Source organism: Nerophis ophidion, linkage group LG07 (genome assembly GCF_033978795.1).
Source record: "Nerophis ophidion isolate RoL-2023_Sa linkage group LG07, RoL_Noph_v1.0, whole genome shotgun sequence".
NCBI classification, from domain to species: domain Eukaryota; kingdom Metazoa; phylum Chordata; class Actinopteri; order Syngnathiformes; family Syngnathidae; genus Nerophis; species Nerophis ophidion.
In genome coordinates, this window is record NC_084617.1 from 12032631 (window position 1) to 12051016 (window position 18386).

Below are 18386 nucleotides of genomic sequence, written 5' to 3' on the forward strand. Positions count from 1 at the left end.
AGGACATGAAACTGCTACAGGAAAATACCAACAAAAGAAAAGCCACCAAAATAGGAGCGCAAGTCACACAGGAAAACACCGAAAAAACTAAAAATAAGTTACGGCTTGACAGGATACCTACATGGAGACAAGAGCTATTGCGAGAACAATTTTTTTGGGTCAATATCGGCTACTGAGTTTAATTTTTTAAATGTTTTCTGCTGGTGGTGCGCCTCGGAATTTTTTCAATGAAGAAAATGTGTTTTGGCTCAAAAAAGGTTGAAAAACACTGACTTGTCGTGTTAAGCAATGCCAGCTAAGATTTATCTGAGAGCCAGATGCAGTCATCAAAAGAGCCACATGGCTCTAGAGCCATAGGTTCCCTACCCCTGGTTTAGCCGGTGGCTCTTTGTTGTTAAAGGCCTACAGAAACCCACTACTACCGACCACGCAGTCTGATAGTTTATATATCAATGATGAAATATTAACATTGCAACACATGCCAATACGGCCGGTTTAGTTTACTAAATTACAATTAAAAATTTCCCGCTGAGTTTCTTGTTGAAAACGTCGCGGAATGATGACGCGTGTTTGTGACGTCTCGGGTTGTAGCGGACATATTAGCCCAGCACCACTTACGGCTAAAAGTAGTCTCTTTTCATCGCATAATTACACAGTATTTTGGACTTCTGTGTTGCTGAATCTTTTGCAATTTGATCAAATAATAATGGAGACTATAAAGAAGAATGCTGTTGGTGGAAAGCGGTGGATTGCAGCTGTCTTTAGCAACCGAAACACAGCCGGTGTTTCTTTGTTTGTTGTGAAGCTTTAACATGTTTGTTGCCAAGCGAACATGTTTCTCTAAGTCAACCAGCAAGTTTTTGGATGGGAAAATTGTGATATTAAGTCGGCTCTTACCAGAGACTTGAGTGGATTATGCAGCCTCCACCTGCAGCTGTCAAAAAGGCAGCTGTGATCTTGGCTCCTCCATTGGCTTCTCTCAGAGACACTGGCGTTCACCGCAGCCCTCCAACTTTCAGGTATGACTTTATAATCTCACTAAAACACTATTAACACAATAAGCAGATAAGGGATTTTCCTGAATTATCTTGGTAAATGTGTCTAATATCTGCATCGCTCACACTGCAGTCGCCTGGAGTCATCGCCTTGTTTTTTTTTTTTTTAGTGCTTCACTCTAACTTTCCTCATCCACGAATCTTTCATCCTCGCTCAAATTTATGGGGAAATCGTCGCTTTCTCGGTCCGAATTGCACTTGCTGCTGGTGGCTATGATTATAAACAATGTGATGAGCTTTACAACCCGTGACGTCACGCGCATATTGTCTGCTACTTCCGGTACAGGCAAGGCTTTTTTATTAGCAACCAAAAGTTGCAAACTTTGTCGATGTTCTCTACTAAATTCTTTCAGCAAAAATATGGCAATATTGCGAAATGATCAAGTATGACACATAGAATGAACCTGCTATCCCCGTTTAAATAAAAAAAATCTCATTTAAGTAGGCCTTTAAGCCGCCTTAACAACAAAGCGCTGCGGGAAACCCTGTACCTGTCAACCGTCAGTTTAGGCTGCTCGTCGGCTCCTCATCACCACTTCAAGATGGCGGCCAGATTTCTCGTGTCACAGCAGCCAATGCTGCGTTTACTTATAAGATGTCTATAGTGTCAACGATAGCAGCGTAAGCTAGCATTAGCTCAATGCTATCAATGCGCTGCTAAAATAGTCTTTTAGCAAACATCGTAGTAGCAGAACTACATTGCCACAATTGTGCATCATCAGTTTTGTTCCAATTGTACGGTAAAACTTGTTTTCAGTATTTTTTGTACATTCCCACAATTCTGTTCAATTTGCATGTCACACTATGCCATAAAAAAAAGACATTGTTCTTGTTCATGATTTCTATCTTTTTCTTGTTTTAAAACCATGCTTAAGCCAAAGTATTAGTCAGCATTTCAAAAAGTTCCAATCTGGCAGTGGCACCAGCATTGGAGAATATGTAAACATTAACCCAACCCTACTAAAGAGGGTTGGGTTAATGTTTGTAATTTCAAACTGTAGGGACTCAAGGTGGGAGAAATAACCGATTTTTAGAAGGATCGCAATTCGGACATGGACGATTATTTGTTGTAAATAAAGTAATTATGTCCCGATTTTGAACAGTGATAATGGGAATTAATATAACTGTTTCTTATTAAAAATGCACGGTTTTTAAAAGTGGCAAGTGATAAACGCTTATTTAGTTAAAAGGAATGTAAAACTACATCAATATATACAATTCAAAGATGCATCAATAATCGATTTTTAATGAAATCGTCGCTCCTGAATCGCAATTGAATCGTGAGGTCCAAAGATTCCCACCCCTAGTAAGGACGGACTCACACCTGTTCATTCGTAATGTAACAGACATGACTATGACCAGTTTGCTTTGCTCATCATATTAGAATTCTCCCTTTTCGGGGAGCAGAGTCCTCCCAGATGCTTTTTATCTAAGGCTGTCTAAATTGAAGAGGGGTGACTGGAACTGACGTTTAGCAAAATAGGAGTAGGTACAAACAACAGAGGTACCAACACTTCATCGCCTTTTGTGCTCCTTGGTCAACCCGCTTTTAGCGTGACGTAAAACTGAAAGTGAAACTTAATTTAACTTGTGTCCTTATAGCTCCTTCACATTCTCCTCCATCGCTCTCGCACAGACTAGTAATTCCTGACATTATTGTTAAAAATGACATATAATACTGGCCAAAGTTTGGACACACTTTCTCATTCAATGTGTTTTCTTTGTTTTCATTAGTATTTAAATAAATGGGTTGTACTTGTATAGCGCTTTTCTACCTTCAAGGTACTCAAAGCGCTTTGACACTACTTCCACATTTACCCATTCACACACACATTCACACACTGATGGAGGGAGCTGCCATGCAAGGCGCTAACCAGCACCCATCAGGAGCAAGGGTGACGAGGTTGATACTAGGTGGGAATTGAACCAGTGACCCTTGGGTTGCGCACGGCCACTATATCACCGCACCACGCCGTCCCATTTACATTGTAGATTGTCACTGAAGGCATCACACCTGGTAGGGCGGTATAGCTCGGTTGGTAGAGTGGCCGTGTCAGCAACTTCAGGGTTGCAGGTTCGATCCCCGCTTCCGCCATCCTCGTCACTGCCGTTGTGTCCTTGGGCAAGACACTTTACCCACCTGCTCCCAGTGCCACCCACACTGGTTTAAAAATGTAACTTAGATATTGGGTTTCACTATGTAAAGCGCTTTGAGTCACTAGAGAAAAGCGCTGTATAAATATAATTCACTTCACATCACATCACACCTATGACTGAACACATGTGGAGTTATGTACTTAACACAAAAAGGTGAAATAATTGAAAACATGTTTTATATTGTAGTTTTTTCAAAATAGCCATCTTTTGCTCTGATTACTTTTTCGCACATACTTGGCATTCTCTTGATGAGCTTCAAGAGGTAGTCACCTGAAATGGTTTTCACTCCACAGGTGTGTTCAAAGCTCATCGAGAGAATGCCAAGAGTGTGCAAAGCAGTAATCGGTGCAAAGGGTGGCTACTTTGAAGCTAGAATATAAAACGTTTTCAGTTATTTCACCTTTTTTTGTCAAGTGCATAACCCCACGTGTTCATTCATAGTTTTGATGCCTTCCGTGAATATCTACAAGATAAATAATCTTGAAAATAGAGAAAACGCATTGAATTGAGAAGGTGTGTCACAACGTTTGGCCTCTACTGTTTGTGTGTGAGTGCATAGATAAAAACACATGGTGCTTTCATCGTGTTTATCTCCTTGTAGCAGAATGAAGGCCACTTTCAAATGCGTTCTTATTTTGCCAATAAGGAGGGATTTTTCCTCCAAGAATCACTTATTACCGCGATTGTTCGGGATTATTTCCAGTCGTATTTTAAGTCGTTTTTAGGATTTTTTTTTTTGTGCAAGGTGCCGGCTGTCTTGAACCACAACTACAAGAGCAATCACATTAATGACGGTGCAGTAGTTTAGGACAACATCACCTTAGAAAGGATACACTTCTCTTGTCCGGCGATGGCTTTTGGAGACTCCTCGTCTTCCCCTTCAGTGTTCACAGTTAAGGCAAAAAACTGGCATCACAATTCAGTAATGGAAAGCTTCTCGTCTTAAAAGGTACCATAGTAAATGTCGCTAAACGTTGAGGATATTCCTCTCCGTCCGTCACGTTGGCGTACTGCGCCAGGAGGGCCTCTTTCCTCTTTTTGGACTCCTCCGTCACTTCTTTCTGTCTCACTACAATCTGGGCTTGTTTCTCCATCATGCTGGCGATGGCCTGGACCTCGACTGGCAGAGAAAAAGCATTCATGCGTGCTTAACAAATGAAAAGGAAACTGCACATTGTTTGGAATTGTGCCTATCATTCACAATCCCTATGTAGGACAAGAACACTTTTGTTTTTTTATGCATTCTATGTCGTTAAATACAACAAGTATGAGGTGGCTAACAATGCGGGTAATAATGGGAGTACTCTATTCTGCCCAAAACCCTATAAAAAAAATAAATAATAATTTGCCAACAATACCCTATTTATATCTTATGACCTGAATATTAACCAATTATTATTGATATTATTACTATAAAGGCTAATGCAACCAAACTATTTTTAGTGATACCGTGATCACAGAAAGTCAACTAGCTGATGCTGCTACAGTGTTTACATACTAAGCTGCCGCATCGTTTCTTGAGTTAATAAAAAAATAAATCTGGATTAAACCTAATCATGCCTCTCACTTGGATAGTAGAAGGTTGTGGCCATAAACTACACCTCTACCTTGGAACTTACTTTGGGACGGCATGGCGCAGTGGGAGAGTGGCCGTGCACAACCCCAGGGTCCCTGGTTCAATCCCCACCTAGTACTAACCTCGTCATGTCTGTTGTGTCCCGAGCAAGACACTTCACCCTTGCTCCTGATGGGTGCTGGTTAGCGCCTTGCATGGCAGCTCCCTCCATCAGTGTGTGAATGTGTGTGTGAGTGGGTAAATGTGGAAGTAGTGTCAAAGCGCTTTGAGTACCTTGAAGGTAGAAAAGCGCTATACAAGTACAACCCATGTCAAAGCGCTTTGAGTACCTTGAAGGTAGAAAAGCGCTATACAAGTACAACCCATTTATTAATTTATTTATAAACTGTTAAAGTTAAGGATGTTTGTGATTTCTGATTGTTTGTGAGGCCACCTGAGGGAAGTATGTGTGTGCAGCGCATACATAGGACAGTTCAGCTTATGGTCGTCGTTTTGGCTTGTTGTTAAACAGAAAGCTGATCCATCAACCCCTTGGTATGTTTATTTGATAAACAGTGCTTTATCTTGTGTTCAAAGTGTAAAAAAAACGCAATAAAATGTGGACTTTGGTCGAGGCTGGAGCCAGTTATTCAAATTTACATTGTTTATTGAAAAATTTGCTTCACTATACAATCTTTTCGATTTACGAACCCTGTTGAAGAACTAATTTAGGTGGTAAATAGTTAAGTTAAAGTACCACTGATAGTCACACGCAGACTAGGTGTGATGAAATTACCCTCTGCATTTGACCCATCCCCTTGTTCCACCCCCTAAGAGGTGAGGGGAGCAGAGAGCAGCAGCTGTGGCCGCGTTCAGAAATCATTTTGGTGATTCAACCCCCAATTCCTAGCCTTGATGCTAAACGCCAAGCAGGGAGGATGGATCCCATTTTTATAGTCTTTGGTTTGACACGGCCGGGGTTTGAACTCATGACCTACCGAACTCAGGGCGGACGCTCTAACCACAACGCCACTGAGCAGAAGTCGATCAACTTTGACATCCAACCTTTAACGCACGTTTGCAGCACATTTTTTTTAACCCTTTGTGAGAATTGATTAAATCTTCCGCTAAACGAGAAGATACCAACATCCCAGTGAGAGCAGACATTGTTCAATACCCGATTGCTTTATTACGTTCGTATTTTGTATATCTTGTTTAGCAGTTGGCGATAATGCTGTATGATGCTTAGTGTTTTGCTAAAGCTGGGTCTGTTTAGCGCACACATTCTAAAACTTGCATCTCATTTTCCACATAGTCAGGCTAAAAAATATAAGGTCCTGATGATTATCCGTCTCAAAGTACCGTATTTTTTGGAGTATAAGCCACAGTTTTTTTCATAGTTTGGCCAGGAGTGCGACTTATACTCAGAAGCGACTTATATGTGAAATTATTAACACATTACCGTAAAATATCAAATAATATTATTTAGCTCATTCCCGTAAGAGACTAGACGTGTAAGATTTCATGGGATTTAGCGATTAGGAGTGACAGATTGTTTGGTAAACGTATAGTGAAGTGAATTATATTTATATAGCGCTTTTCTCAAGTGACTCAAAGCGCTTTACATAGTGAAACCCAATATCTAAGTTACATTTAAACCAGTGTGGGTGGCACTGGGAGCAGGTGGGTAAAGTGTCTTGCCCAAGGACACAACGGCAGTGACTAGGATGGCGGAAGCGGGAATCGAACCAGCAACCCTCAAGTTGCTGGCACGGCCACTCTACCAACCGAGCTAAGCCGCCCATACAGCATGTTCTATATGTTAGAGTTATTAGAATGACTCTTACCATAATATGTTACGTTAACATACCAGGCACCTTCTCAGTTGGTTATTTATGCGTCATATAACGTACACTTATTCAACCTGCTGTTCACTATTCTTTATTTTAAATTGCCTTTCAAATGTCTATTGTTGGTTTTGTATTTTATCAAATAAATTTCCCCAAAAAATGTGACTTATACTCCAGTGTGACTTGTACGTTTTTCTCCTTCTTTATTATGGATTTTCGGCAGGTGCGACTTATACTCCGGAGCGACCTATACTCTGAAATATACAGTAGTCTATACAGTAGTCTGATACGACTACTAGTGTCGTTCGGGAAAAAGGAACGTTGTGATGCGTCTGTGATATGAATATGCTGCAGTTCTTGTCTTACAAAAGGATTGTGAACAATAGACAAAAGTACAGTTCATCCTTGATTGCCATTTTTTTGGCATACTTTCAGTCATATTCCCTACTTTGAGATGCTGCTGCAACATGTGGCTGGGTAAAAATTGACAAATCCTAATAACAATTACTTATAATGGATAAATTAACAAATATAAAAATTATTACCGTCTCCAGCGTCCTTCTTGTTTGCTGAGCGGCTGCAGAAGTCCGCCCACTGGTCGATGATTTGTTTGCAGACCTCCTCCAAGGTGTCGTCACCCTACACGTTGAATATACAACATGCACATCTTAGGTTGTCTCCACTAAGCCTGATAACACCTTAAATGAATAATTATTTAGCCTAAGCCCTGTTTCAGCCACACTAAACTAACGTATAAGGTCCCCGTTCTTGGATCATTTTTTACATAGGTTAAGTGTGCCGTGTATTTCTTGAATCTGCGGCTCTTAGCTTTGTATGGACTCATTGATCGTTTACAAACTGACTCCAGAGAGGAAGTGATGTCAGAAAGAAAGCGCCACATCCAGTTTCATAATAAAGCGGTTTCGTTACTCCGAACTAACCACTAGAAATATGAAAGCGAGTCATCCAGACATGCCCGTGTTTCTCCTTCCGTCTGTACAGACGCTTGTGGAAATCATACATGAATACCTTAAAACAGGGGCGCTCACACTTTTTCTGCAGGCGAGCTACTTTTCAATTGACCAAGTCGAGGAGATCTACCTCATTCCTATTTATAATTTATATTTATTTATTTATGAAAGAGACATTTTTGTTAACAAGTTAATGGTGTTTAATGATAATACAAGCATGTTTAACACACATAGATTCCTTTCTTTCATGAAGACAAGAATATAAGTTGGTGTATTTGATTCTGATGACTTGCATTGATTGGAATTAGACAGTGGTGCTGATAACGTCCGCATTTTCAAATGGAGGAAAAAAAAAGTCCTCCTTTCTGTCCAATACCACATGAAAGTGGTTGGATTTGGCATCTCATTTGTCCAACTTGCATACTCGTTTTTAAACACTTTGTTATGAGAGTAGCATATGTGTGTGGCCCTTTAATGTCTGGCAGCAGGTGAGTGACGTCAGTGAGTGTGCGGGTGGGCAAGCAAGTGAGAAAGCGGTCGCTGAGGGCGGGGGAGAAATACATTGGCATCAAACTCCGTAGCTTGCTAGCTTGTGCACGCTAGCTTTCTGAGACTCTTATTTCGTTAGCACAGGCAGGATGAAACAGGTCTTTTATGGTGAAGACAGGAACTGTGCAGTCGGTCTTTAGAGTTTTGACAGTAGGTACGGAGTCTCTAGAAATAAAATGTGTTTCTCTGCGTCCACCCTGTTAGTGATTTTTTTCTTAAATATGAGCTCGCAGCAGCCAGCGTCATCTCACAAGATCCTCGGGTGCCGAGAATGTCAAACAACGGATGAAAGTGAAGTCTTGGTATGATTTATGTCTATTTTTTGATGCCTGGCTTGAGATCGACTGACACACCCTCCGAGATCGACCAGTCGATCGCGATCGACGTAATGGGCACCCCTGCCTTAAAACAAAGCAATTGCAGCTATTTCAGATACAACACTTCTCAGACGGCAAGATAACTTTCGAATGTCCGGGTCAACGGTGATTCTATGCACCAAAAAACTTTGTCTGTTTGTCGGAGAAGACACAACAAGAATGCAAGCTCCCGTGGATGTGATAAAAAAGGTAGCATGTGCTTTGTATTACCTGGCCGTCGAGGAAAGACTACGGAAAACAGCACATTTTTTTGGACTGGCAAAGCAGTTACTGTCCGCCATGTGTGTCGCAGACTCAAAGTCTCGGTTCGGAGTATATAAAGTCATCAAAAAGGAATGGACAATGAAGGTGAAGGCAAAAGAGTGAGGAGTGTCGTGACCGGATATCTAGATCCCAGATTGACTGTTGTAAAATGTTCTATGTCACATGTTGTAATTTCACGTGTTTATTAAAGATTTTATTAATTTATGATGGCTCAGGTGTGATCCACTACAAAAGGCCCACAGCGCACTGGATTCCAGTGAATTGAAATACCACAACACTGGATAAATGTTCAGATCAGTTAAATTTAAGAACTTGCACACAAAGCAACACTGGAGGTGACTATGGACTTGCGCATTTTCGTGTATGCGTATTAGGTCGCGTTGCGCCGGCAGATGGGGGGGCGGGAGTCTTAAACGGTGTGGAGCGGGTGGTTATACGAGAGAAAGAAGGTGCGAATCTGGTAACAAATGAAGGAAGAATTAAATCCATCCATCCATTTCCTACCGCTTATTCCCTTTTGGGGTCGCGGGGGGCCCAGGCGCCTACCTCAGCTACAATCGGGCGGAAGGCGATGTACACCCTGGGCAAGTCGCCACCTCATCGCAGGGCCAACACAGATGGACAGACTTCCCAAGAAAAACAGCACGGGGTCCATTGTCTGGCGGTGGTTGGCTTTAAGCGGGAAGATGAACAATTATGCGGCAAAAGTGTTGCTACAAAAAGTAGCACCACTGCTAATGTAGCATCATTTGAAAAGTCACCCACTAGAGAATAAGGAGTGTTTGAAACTCGCATGTCAACATCTCTGTTGGTAACACACCCACAAAATGCCAAAGCAACTATTTCTAGATCAACATGTATGAAAAAATAGTTAACAAAAAAAGGAGAGAACGTCCGCAGGAAACTACAACATAGCGAAAGACATACATTATTTGATTTCCTATTATGCAGCTCATTTTTATTTGACAGTTATAGAAATATCTTGTGTGACATCATGCACAAAAGTGCACTTTATTTGTTTTAAACAATCGTAGTGGCGTTCTGTGCAAAAAGTGCACTTTAATTTAGTGTTGTTTTGATATGTCATCTTAGTGACATCATGCACAAAAGTGCACTCATAGCTGGTTTTAAAATGGCACTTTCTGTTTTGGAAAATGACAAAAATGTTTGTGCCACTGCTTAATAACTGTTTAATAAATACAGTTTTGCTATATTTACTTAGTTGTGATTTCCCTCTCTGCATAAAAGTTTAAAATGAGCATGTATTAATGCAGTATGAAGAAAAATGTTTTAATGTAGACACATAGAATCATCATACTGCTGTGATTATATGCATCAAGTGTTCGTTCAAGGCTAAGGCAAACTATCAAGATATATATTGTGTATCGTGACATCGCCTAAAAATATTGGGATATTAATAAAAGGCCATATCACCCAGCCCTAGATTAAACCAACAATTAAAAAAAGGTAAAGGAAAAGCCACTGAAGTAAAACTGAACTGGCTACATAATAAACAAAAACAGAATGCTGGACGACAGCAAAAACTTACAGCGTGTGGAGCAGACGGCGTCCACAAAGTACATCCGTACATGACACGACAATCAACAATGTCCCCACAAAAAAGTATAGCGTACGCGCAACTTAAATAGTCATTGGCCGCGACCCCAAAAGGGAATAAGCGGTAGAAAATGGATGGATGGATGGATGGTTGCGAAATCAAAGCAGGTGCGGGGACATAGCACTCAAAGGAAGGCGTAAAGCTGCTACAGGAGAACGCCAACAAAACAGGAAGCGTCACCAACATAACAGCGCAAGATAGGATCTAAAGCACTACACACAGGAAACAACAACAAACTCAAAATTAGGCACGACAACCTGGGAGTTTCATTTTTTAACCTTTACCGCTAGTGGGGTGAAACCGAATATATATATTTTTTTTAATATTAAAAAAAAAAAGGATGAAGTGGTTCGGGCATCTGGTCAAGATGCCCCCCATCCCCACCCCCCGAACGCCTAGGGAGGGAAGGCTATGCAGAACGAAACTAAAACAGAACTGGCTAAAAAGTCAACAAAAACAGAATGCTGGAGGACAGCAAAGACTTACTGTGGAGCAATCAACAATGTCCCCACAAAGAAGGCTAAAAAAACTGAAATATTCTTGATTGCTAAAACAAAGCAGATGCGGGAAATATCGCAGAAAGGAAGACATGTAACTGCTACAGGAAAATACCCGAAAAAGAGGAAAAGCCACCAAAAATATGAGCGCAAGACAAGAACTAAAACACAGGAAACCACAACAACAAAGTCAAAATAAGGCATGACAACCTGGTGGAGTTATTATTTTTAACCTTTTCCGCTGGTGGGGTGCCTCCATATTTTTTTTTTATGAAAAAAAGGATGAGGTGGTTCGGGCAACTGGTCAGGATGCCACCCAAACACCTCCAATCGGAAAACTATGTCTGCCGGCTGGCCAGGGAACGCCTCGGGATCCCCCAGGAAGACCTGGAGGAAGTGGCTGGGAAGAGGGGAAAGTCTGGGCTTCCCTGCTTAGGCTGCTGCCCCCGCGACGCGACCGCGGATAAGCGGAATAAAATGGATGGATGTCCGAGTCCATGGTTCTCGCCCGGAAAAGGGTGGAGTGCCATCTCCGGGTTGGGGAGGAGACCCTGCCCCAAGTGGAGGAGTTCAAGTACCTAGGAGTCTTGTTCACGAGTGAGGGAAGAGTTTATCGTGAGATCGACAGGCGGCGTCTTCAGTAATGCGGACGCTGTATCGATCCATTGTGGTGAAGAAGGAGTTGAGCCGGAAGGCAAGGCTCTCAATTTACCGGTCGATCTACGTTCCCATCCTCACCTATGGTCATGAACTTTGGGTTATGACCAAAAGGACAAGATCACGGGTACAAGCGGCCGAAATGAGTTCCCTCCTCCGGGTGGCGGGTCTCTCCCTTAGAGATAAGGCGAGAAGCTCTGTCATCCGGGAGGAGCTCAAAGTAAAGCCGCTGCTCCTCCACATGGAGAGGAGCCAGATGAGGTGGTTCGGGCATCTGGTCAGGATGCCAGCCGAACGACTCCCTAGGGAGGCGTTTCGTGGACGTCCAACCGGTAGGAGGCCACGGGGAAGACCCAGGACACATTGGGAAGACTATGTCTCCCGGCTGGCCTGGGAATGCCTCGGGATGCCCCGGGAAGAGCTGGATGGAGTGACTGGGTAGAGAAAAGTCTGGGCTTCCCTGCTTAGGCTGCTGCCCCCGCGACCCTACCTCGGATAAGCGGAAGAAGATGGATGAATGAAAACAAGACCTATTTGATCATACTGCAGCTTTAATCTGTAGAGAGGTCCAGCTAAGACAACCACCATGTTACATTTTTATCCAATTGCCTGTACTTTGTGTTAGAATAGTAGAAATGTCAGAATAGTAGGAAGAGTTCGGTGAATAACAGACAGGCGGCAGCTGCACATGAGTGTGTCGTTACTCGCCAGAAATGCGGATAAAATCCCTTGAAGCGCGTCCCATTTATCCTCGTCACTTTCCTCCTCTTGCAGCACCCCCAATATGTATGTTCCGTACACCTCCCGGTCTGCTTCCAGCGAGTCCAGGCGCTCATTTAGCCAACTTTCAAACTCGCCGGCGTCGGCTACCGCCGCCGCCATCTCGGCTTTTACAAGGGGGGGTCCTTAACCGGCACGCGACTGTCCTGTTTCTCGCCTGTACAAAAAAACAAAACAAAACAAACATTAACGGCATTCAATTGTGACGCCCTCACTGACGACGACGTGATTACACACAGGCAGGTAACGTCACCTTTTAATGATGCGATATACGCAAAAAGGAACATTTTCCGTGACTTGTGTATTAAAGTAGGCAGCTTGTGTTATTAAGTTTGAGGTGATTTGGAACATGCGTTCATACGACGTGATACGTCACAATTTCCAGTTTCGATATTCCGGTGTTTTTCAACCTTTTTTTTTTTTTAAACCGAGGCACATTTTTTGTGTTGAAAAATTTCAGAGGCACACATTACCAGCAGAAATCATAAAAAAAAAAAAAAAAAAAAAATACTCAGTTGACAGTAAAAAAAATCGTTGTCGCAATTGTTGGACATGACTTTAAAGCAGTGGTCACCAACCACCGGGCCGCAGAAGAATTTTTTATTAATTTTTATGAAAAAATATATATATTTTTTTAATTAAATCAATATAAAAAACACAATATACACTTACAATTAGTGCACCAACCACAAAAACCTCCCTTTTTCATGACAAAAACGTCCCTTTTTCATGGCAAAGAAAAATTTGATTTTGATATCATTTTTTTAGCTCGATATTTTGAAAATTAACATCAATGAGTTGAATTATCACATTCAGAAAGTATAAATTACGACCAATAAAGTACATGTATTAATAACTGCAACAGGTAATTGTAAAAACAAACTAACCCAACAACATTAAAAAAAAATTCAATTTCAGAATGTGCTGGTTCTATTTTTAAACAAAGAAAAACACCTGAAGTTGTTTTTATTTTTAAGTTATCGCGCCGTGATTTTACCAGTCCGGCAACCACTTGGGAGTAGATTTTTCTCCATGTGGCCCCCGATTTAAAATGGGGGACGGCTTGGCGAAGTTGGGAGAGTGGCTGTACCAGCAACCTGAGGGTTCCTGGTTCAATCCCCATGTGACAGACTCATGCCGTCGCGTGGGTTCCCAGGACCATCAAGGAAGGACATTGCTTGAGCAGGTGTAGACTTCTTTATTTTTCAATAAAGAACATATTTTTCTGGTAACTTTTCAGTCGCCCGCGTCGTCTGCCTCTCGCTCTCGCTCTCGCTCTTTTCCGCATTGCATGCACTGCGTTTTCTGGCTCTCGTGTCTCTCTCTCCTCTCGTTCCTGTTCCGCCTCTTGTGCTGCTCATACCCTTATATACAGCGAGAGGAGATTCATTAATAGTGTACAGGTGCACGACCCCCGCACCTGATCTCAATTGCGGCGTCGCTGCCGGCACGCCCCGCCTCGCCGCTCTCCGTCCACGCCTCCATCTTGGGCCGGGCTCCGGTGTGCCCTGCCCCGCCGTCTGACCGCCAGCCCCGCCTCTCCACACCCCACCTTCTACCATCCTAGTCACGTTCGTTGTGTCCTTGAGCAAGACACTTCACCCTTGCTCCTGATGGGTCCTGGTTAGCGGCGTGCATGGCAGCTCCCTCCATCAGTGTGTGAATCTGTGAATGTGTGTGTGTGTGTGTGTTTGTGTGTGTGAATGGGTGAATGTGGAAATAGTGTCAAAGCGCTTTGAGTTCCTTAAAAAGGTAGAAAAGCGCTATACAAGTACAACCCATTTACCCCGGCCCTAAAATCTTAGCTACAGCCACGCACAGGCAAAATAAGAGAACCCCAAATGTGTGTGTGGAGAGGCAGAGCCGACCGTCCGACGTGCTGGAGCACTGCCCAAGATGGCGGCAAGGAGGCGGAAAATGCGGCGGCGGCGCAATCTAATTCAGGTGCGTGGCTCACACACCGGGAAACGATTAACCCATCTCCTCATGCTGTATAAAAGGGGAGAAGGACGAGAAATCAGGGCAGAAGAAGGAGAAGAACCCGCAGCACCGCATCATAAGCGAGAGGAACTATAGACGAGGACGGCGGCGGCTGAAAGAGCGGACCGTGAGCGAGCAGTGGAGGAAGGAGCAGAAAAGCGATCGGAGCTGCAGACAGATCTATTGCAAAATAAAGAAGTCAAACCTGCTCAAAAGCATGCCCTTCCTGGGTGGTCCATTGAACCCGTACGACAACAGCAAGGGACTGTCACAGTGTGTTTAAAACAGAATACCATGAGTCACGTTCGGTGCTTATTTAGATTTATGCGGTAGATATTTGTATACTAATGCCCAAAAAATATTTTAAATCCGTTGTGGCTTGTGCAGCCTTTTGAGACACTTGTGATTTAGGGCTATCTGAGTAAACATTGATTGATAAAGCCAAAACAAATGTACAGCTTGCATGCATAGTGTTCCTTATGTCGTGTCCTTGGATAGAGTAGTCAGTGTGCAGGAATCTCCTGCTTTACTCCCATGTAAGTTTTGCTGATCATGCCAAATATACAGAATATCCATTTGATTTGAAAATAGTTTCAGCTTGTTAATTCAATTGCAAGCGCAGGTCTTCCTGGGATTCCGCCATAAGTCCCCGTGGCGCCTGATTGAAGATGGATGTTTTGATTGCGGCGCTAAAACTACTTTGCGCACTCACTTTCAAGCTTTGAGCAGCTCCCAGGCTGCCAAGGCGAGTCTCATTAAAATGTTGATTCGCTTAGAATAAGCAGCTATTCTTCTACCGCTTCAGTGAGCTTTTTGCTGGCAGTCGGACATTTTTTTGGCACGACATAATCATCTTGCAGAAAAACTAGCGTCTATTCATTATTGATCATTTAACGTGTACAATATCTAATGAGTTGAATGCTTAAGGTCACTTTTAGCATTAACCAACCATCCAAAAATGTTAAAAGAGTAATGTTGGACCACAAATAAAAAAAGTATCATGTCTTTGTGATCATGTTCTGTTTAGTTATGTTCTGTTTTATTTTTGACTCCATTAGTTCCTGTTGTTGCGCACCCTGGTTTGTTTTAGTTTCCATGACAACCATTAGTTTCACCTGGCTCATTTGTTTGGACTCACGCACACCTATCAATAATCATAATATCCCTATTTAAGCCTGTAGTTGCCAGGCAGTCAGCCTGGCGACATCACCCTCTACACACCCTTGATACCTGATTGCTCACGTCTTTTCATAGATACCATTAATTGATTAACGTGCACCCCAACTTAAACAAGTTGAAAAACTTATTCGGGTGTTACCATTTAGTGGTCAATTATTTGGAATATGTACTGTACTGTGAAATCTACTAATAAAAGTTTCAATCAATCAATCAAAAGATTCATGCTTTTCACGTCACAGTAAGTAAGTGTTTCCGTTTTGGTTGTTCATAGTTCTGCCATTGTGCGAGTTTTTGTTTTCGGTACCAGGTTTTTCTACATCCTCTGTGAGCGCCTTTGGTTTGTACCTTTTTTTTTTTGAGTTAAGATTAAAAGATGTCGCCACCTTCACATCGTGTCCGGTCCAGTCGATTTGCACCACGGGAAAACAAACCACACCATAGTCCACGCCTTGACAAAAAGTAACCGGTCTGGAGCTGCAAAAAGTTAAAAGACTTATCCGAAAGGGACAAGCGGTAGGAAATGGATGGGTATAATAAGTGTTATAATGATGGCAATACATGATGTATGTGGATAATTAGCTAGGTTAGCCTACTATCAAAATGACTATGTGTCGCAGACTGACACAAATCTTTGTTGACAGAAATGTTGAAATGTAATTGTGACAGTCTCTTGCTGTCGTGCGGGTTCTCAGGACCACCAAGGAAGGACATTGTTGCGCAGGTTAGACTTTCTTTTATTTTTCAATGATAAAAAGTCTCTACAGGTTGCTTCGTCTTCCTGTGGCTTTTTCTCGCTATTGTTCAGCATCAGCTTCCTTCTGGCTACTTCTCTCTTCGTCGCTCCCCCCGGCGTTTTCGGCCGCTGCCCTTTTATACAGTGCGAGAGGAGATTTAAATTGTGCCCAGCTGGGCGACCCACGCACCTGATAATATTTGCGGGGTTGATTCCGGCGCGCCCCACTTCGCTGCTTGCTCGCAGTTCACGCCTCCTCGCCGCTGTCTTGGGCCGGGCTCCGGCGTGCCCTGCCTCGCTGTCGGACTGTTGGCCACGCCTCCTTGCCGCCATCTTGCAGTGGGCTACGGTGTGCCCTGCCTCGCTGTCTGACTACCGGCTCCGCCTCTCCACAGTAATATTTATTCTACACACTTTTACAGTATTGGAAAACATTAGTAAAACTTCTCAGAGGGTGCGATAACTCCTGGAAAATACTGTCTTAGAACGACCAAAGGTATAGATGTGTGTGTCCAAGCTAAAGGAAACGACAGGCTGCCTTCTTCTAATGGATTTATTATAAACCCCGTTTCCATATGAGTTGGGAAATTGTGTTAGATGTAAATATAAATGGAATACAATGATTTGCAAATCCTTTTCAACCCATATTCAATTGAATGCACTACAAAGACAAGATATTTGATGTTCAAACTCATACACTTTATTTTTGTTTTGCAAATAATAATTAACTTAAAATTTCATGGCTGCAACACGTTCCAAAGTAGATGGGAAAGGGCATGTTCACCACTGTGTTACATCACCTTTTCTTTTAACACCACTCAATAAACGTTTGGGAACTGAGGAAACTAATTGTTGAAGCTTTAAACGTGGAATTCTTTCCCATTCTTGTTTTATGTAGAGCTTCAGTTGTTCAACAGTCCTGGGTCTCTGCTGTCGTATTTTACGCTTCATAATGCGCCACACATTTTCGACGGGAGACAGGTCTGGACTGCAGGCGGGCCAGGAAAGTACCCGCACTCTTTTTTTGTAACATGGGCTGAACGTGGTTTGGCATTGTTTTGCTGAAATAAGCAGGGCCGTCCATGAAAAAGACGGCGCTTAGATGGCAGCATATGTTGTTCCAAAACCTGTATGTACCTTTCAGCATTAATGGTGCCTTCACAGATGTGTAAGTTACCCATGTCTTGGGCACTAATGCACCCCCATACCATCACAGATGCTGGCTTTTGAACTTTGCGTCGATAACAGTCTGGATGGTTCGCTTCCCCTTTGGTCCGGATGACACAATGTCGAGTATTTCCAAAAACAATTTGAAATGTGGACTCGTCACACCACAGAACACTTTTCCACTTTGCATCAGTCCATTTTAGATGATCTCGGCCTCAGTGAAGCTGGCGGTGTTTCTGGATGTTGTTGATAAATGGCTTTCGCTTTGCATAGTAGACCTTTAAGTTGCACTTACAGATGTAGCGACAAACTGTATTTACTGACAGTGATTTTCTGAAGTGCTCCTGAGCCCATGTGGTGATATCCTTTAGAGATTGATGTCGTTTTTTGATACAGTCCCGTCTGAGGGATCGAAGGTCACGGTCATTCAATGTTGATTTCCGACCATGCCGCTTACATGGAGTGATTTCTCCAGATTCTCTGAACCTTTTGATGATATTATGGACCGTAGATGTTGAAATCCCTAAATTTCTTGCAATTGCTCTTTGAGAAACGTTGTTCTTAAACTGTTGGACTATTTGCTCACGCAGTTGTGGACAAAGGGGTGTACCTCGCCCCATCCTTTCTTGTGAAAGACTGAGCGTTTTTTGGGAAGCTGTTTTTATACTCAATCATGGCACCCACCTGTTCCCAATTAGCCTGCACACCTGTGGGGTGTTCCAAATAAGTGTTTGATGAGCATTCCTCAACTTTATCAGTATTTATTGCCATGTGACGGACTCCCAGCCGTCCTCGTGTGGGTTGCGGTGACACTGGACACACGACGCGTCGTAGCAGGTTTGATTTACTTTTATTGTTTCGCACAACCTTTCTTCGGGCCAGTCGGGCGCGCCCATTTTTAGTGCGCCGGTCCTGCTTCCTGGTCGCGCTGCACCTTTTGGTGCTCACCTGCTGCGTCTGTGGCTGGGACTCATCTTGGCGTGCTCTGTTGTTGTGC

At 42.9% G+C, this 18386-nt stretch overlaps 1 protein-coding gene across 3 annotated transcripts in view; it reads right to left on the bottom strand.

Annotated features, from left to right (window-relative positions):
• The window catches only part of ccdc43 (coiled-coil domain containing 43), a 14310-nt gene extending 1828 nt beyond the window's left edge, over nt 1–12482 (bottom strand). Inside the window, exons 1-4 of one of the 3 annotated variants that reach the window (XM_061905351.1) lie at nt 12259–12482; nt 7163–7256; nt 4166–4332; nt 4046–4118 (exon numbers count right to left, since the gene is read on the bottom strand). In XM_061905351.1, coding sequence (XP_061761335.1) covers nt 4046–4118; nt 4166–4332; nt 7163–7256; nt 12259–12432 — 508 coding nt within the window. In that variant the 5' untranslated portion in view covers nt 12433–12482. The remainder of the gene's footprint in view (nt 1–4045; nt 4119–4165; nt 4333–7162; nt 7257–12258) is intronic. The other 2 variants (XM_061905352.1, XM_061905353.1) reach the window with 2 other exon arrangements.
• Between the last annotated feature and the right edge of the window lie 5904 nt (nt 12483–18386).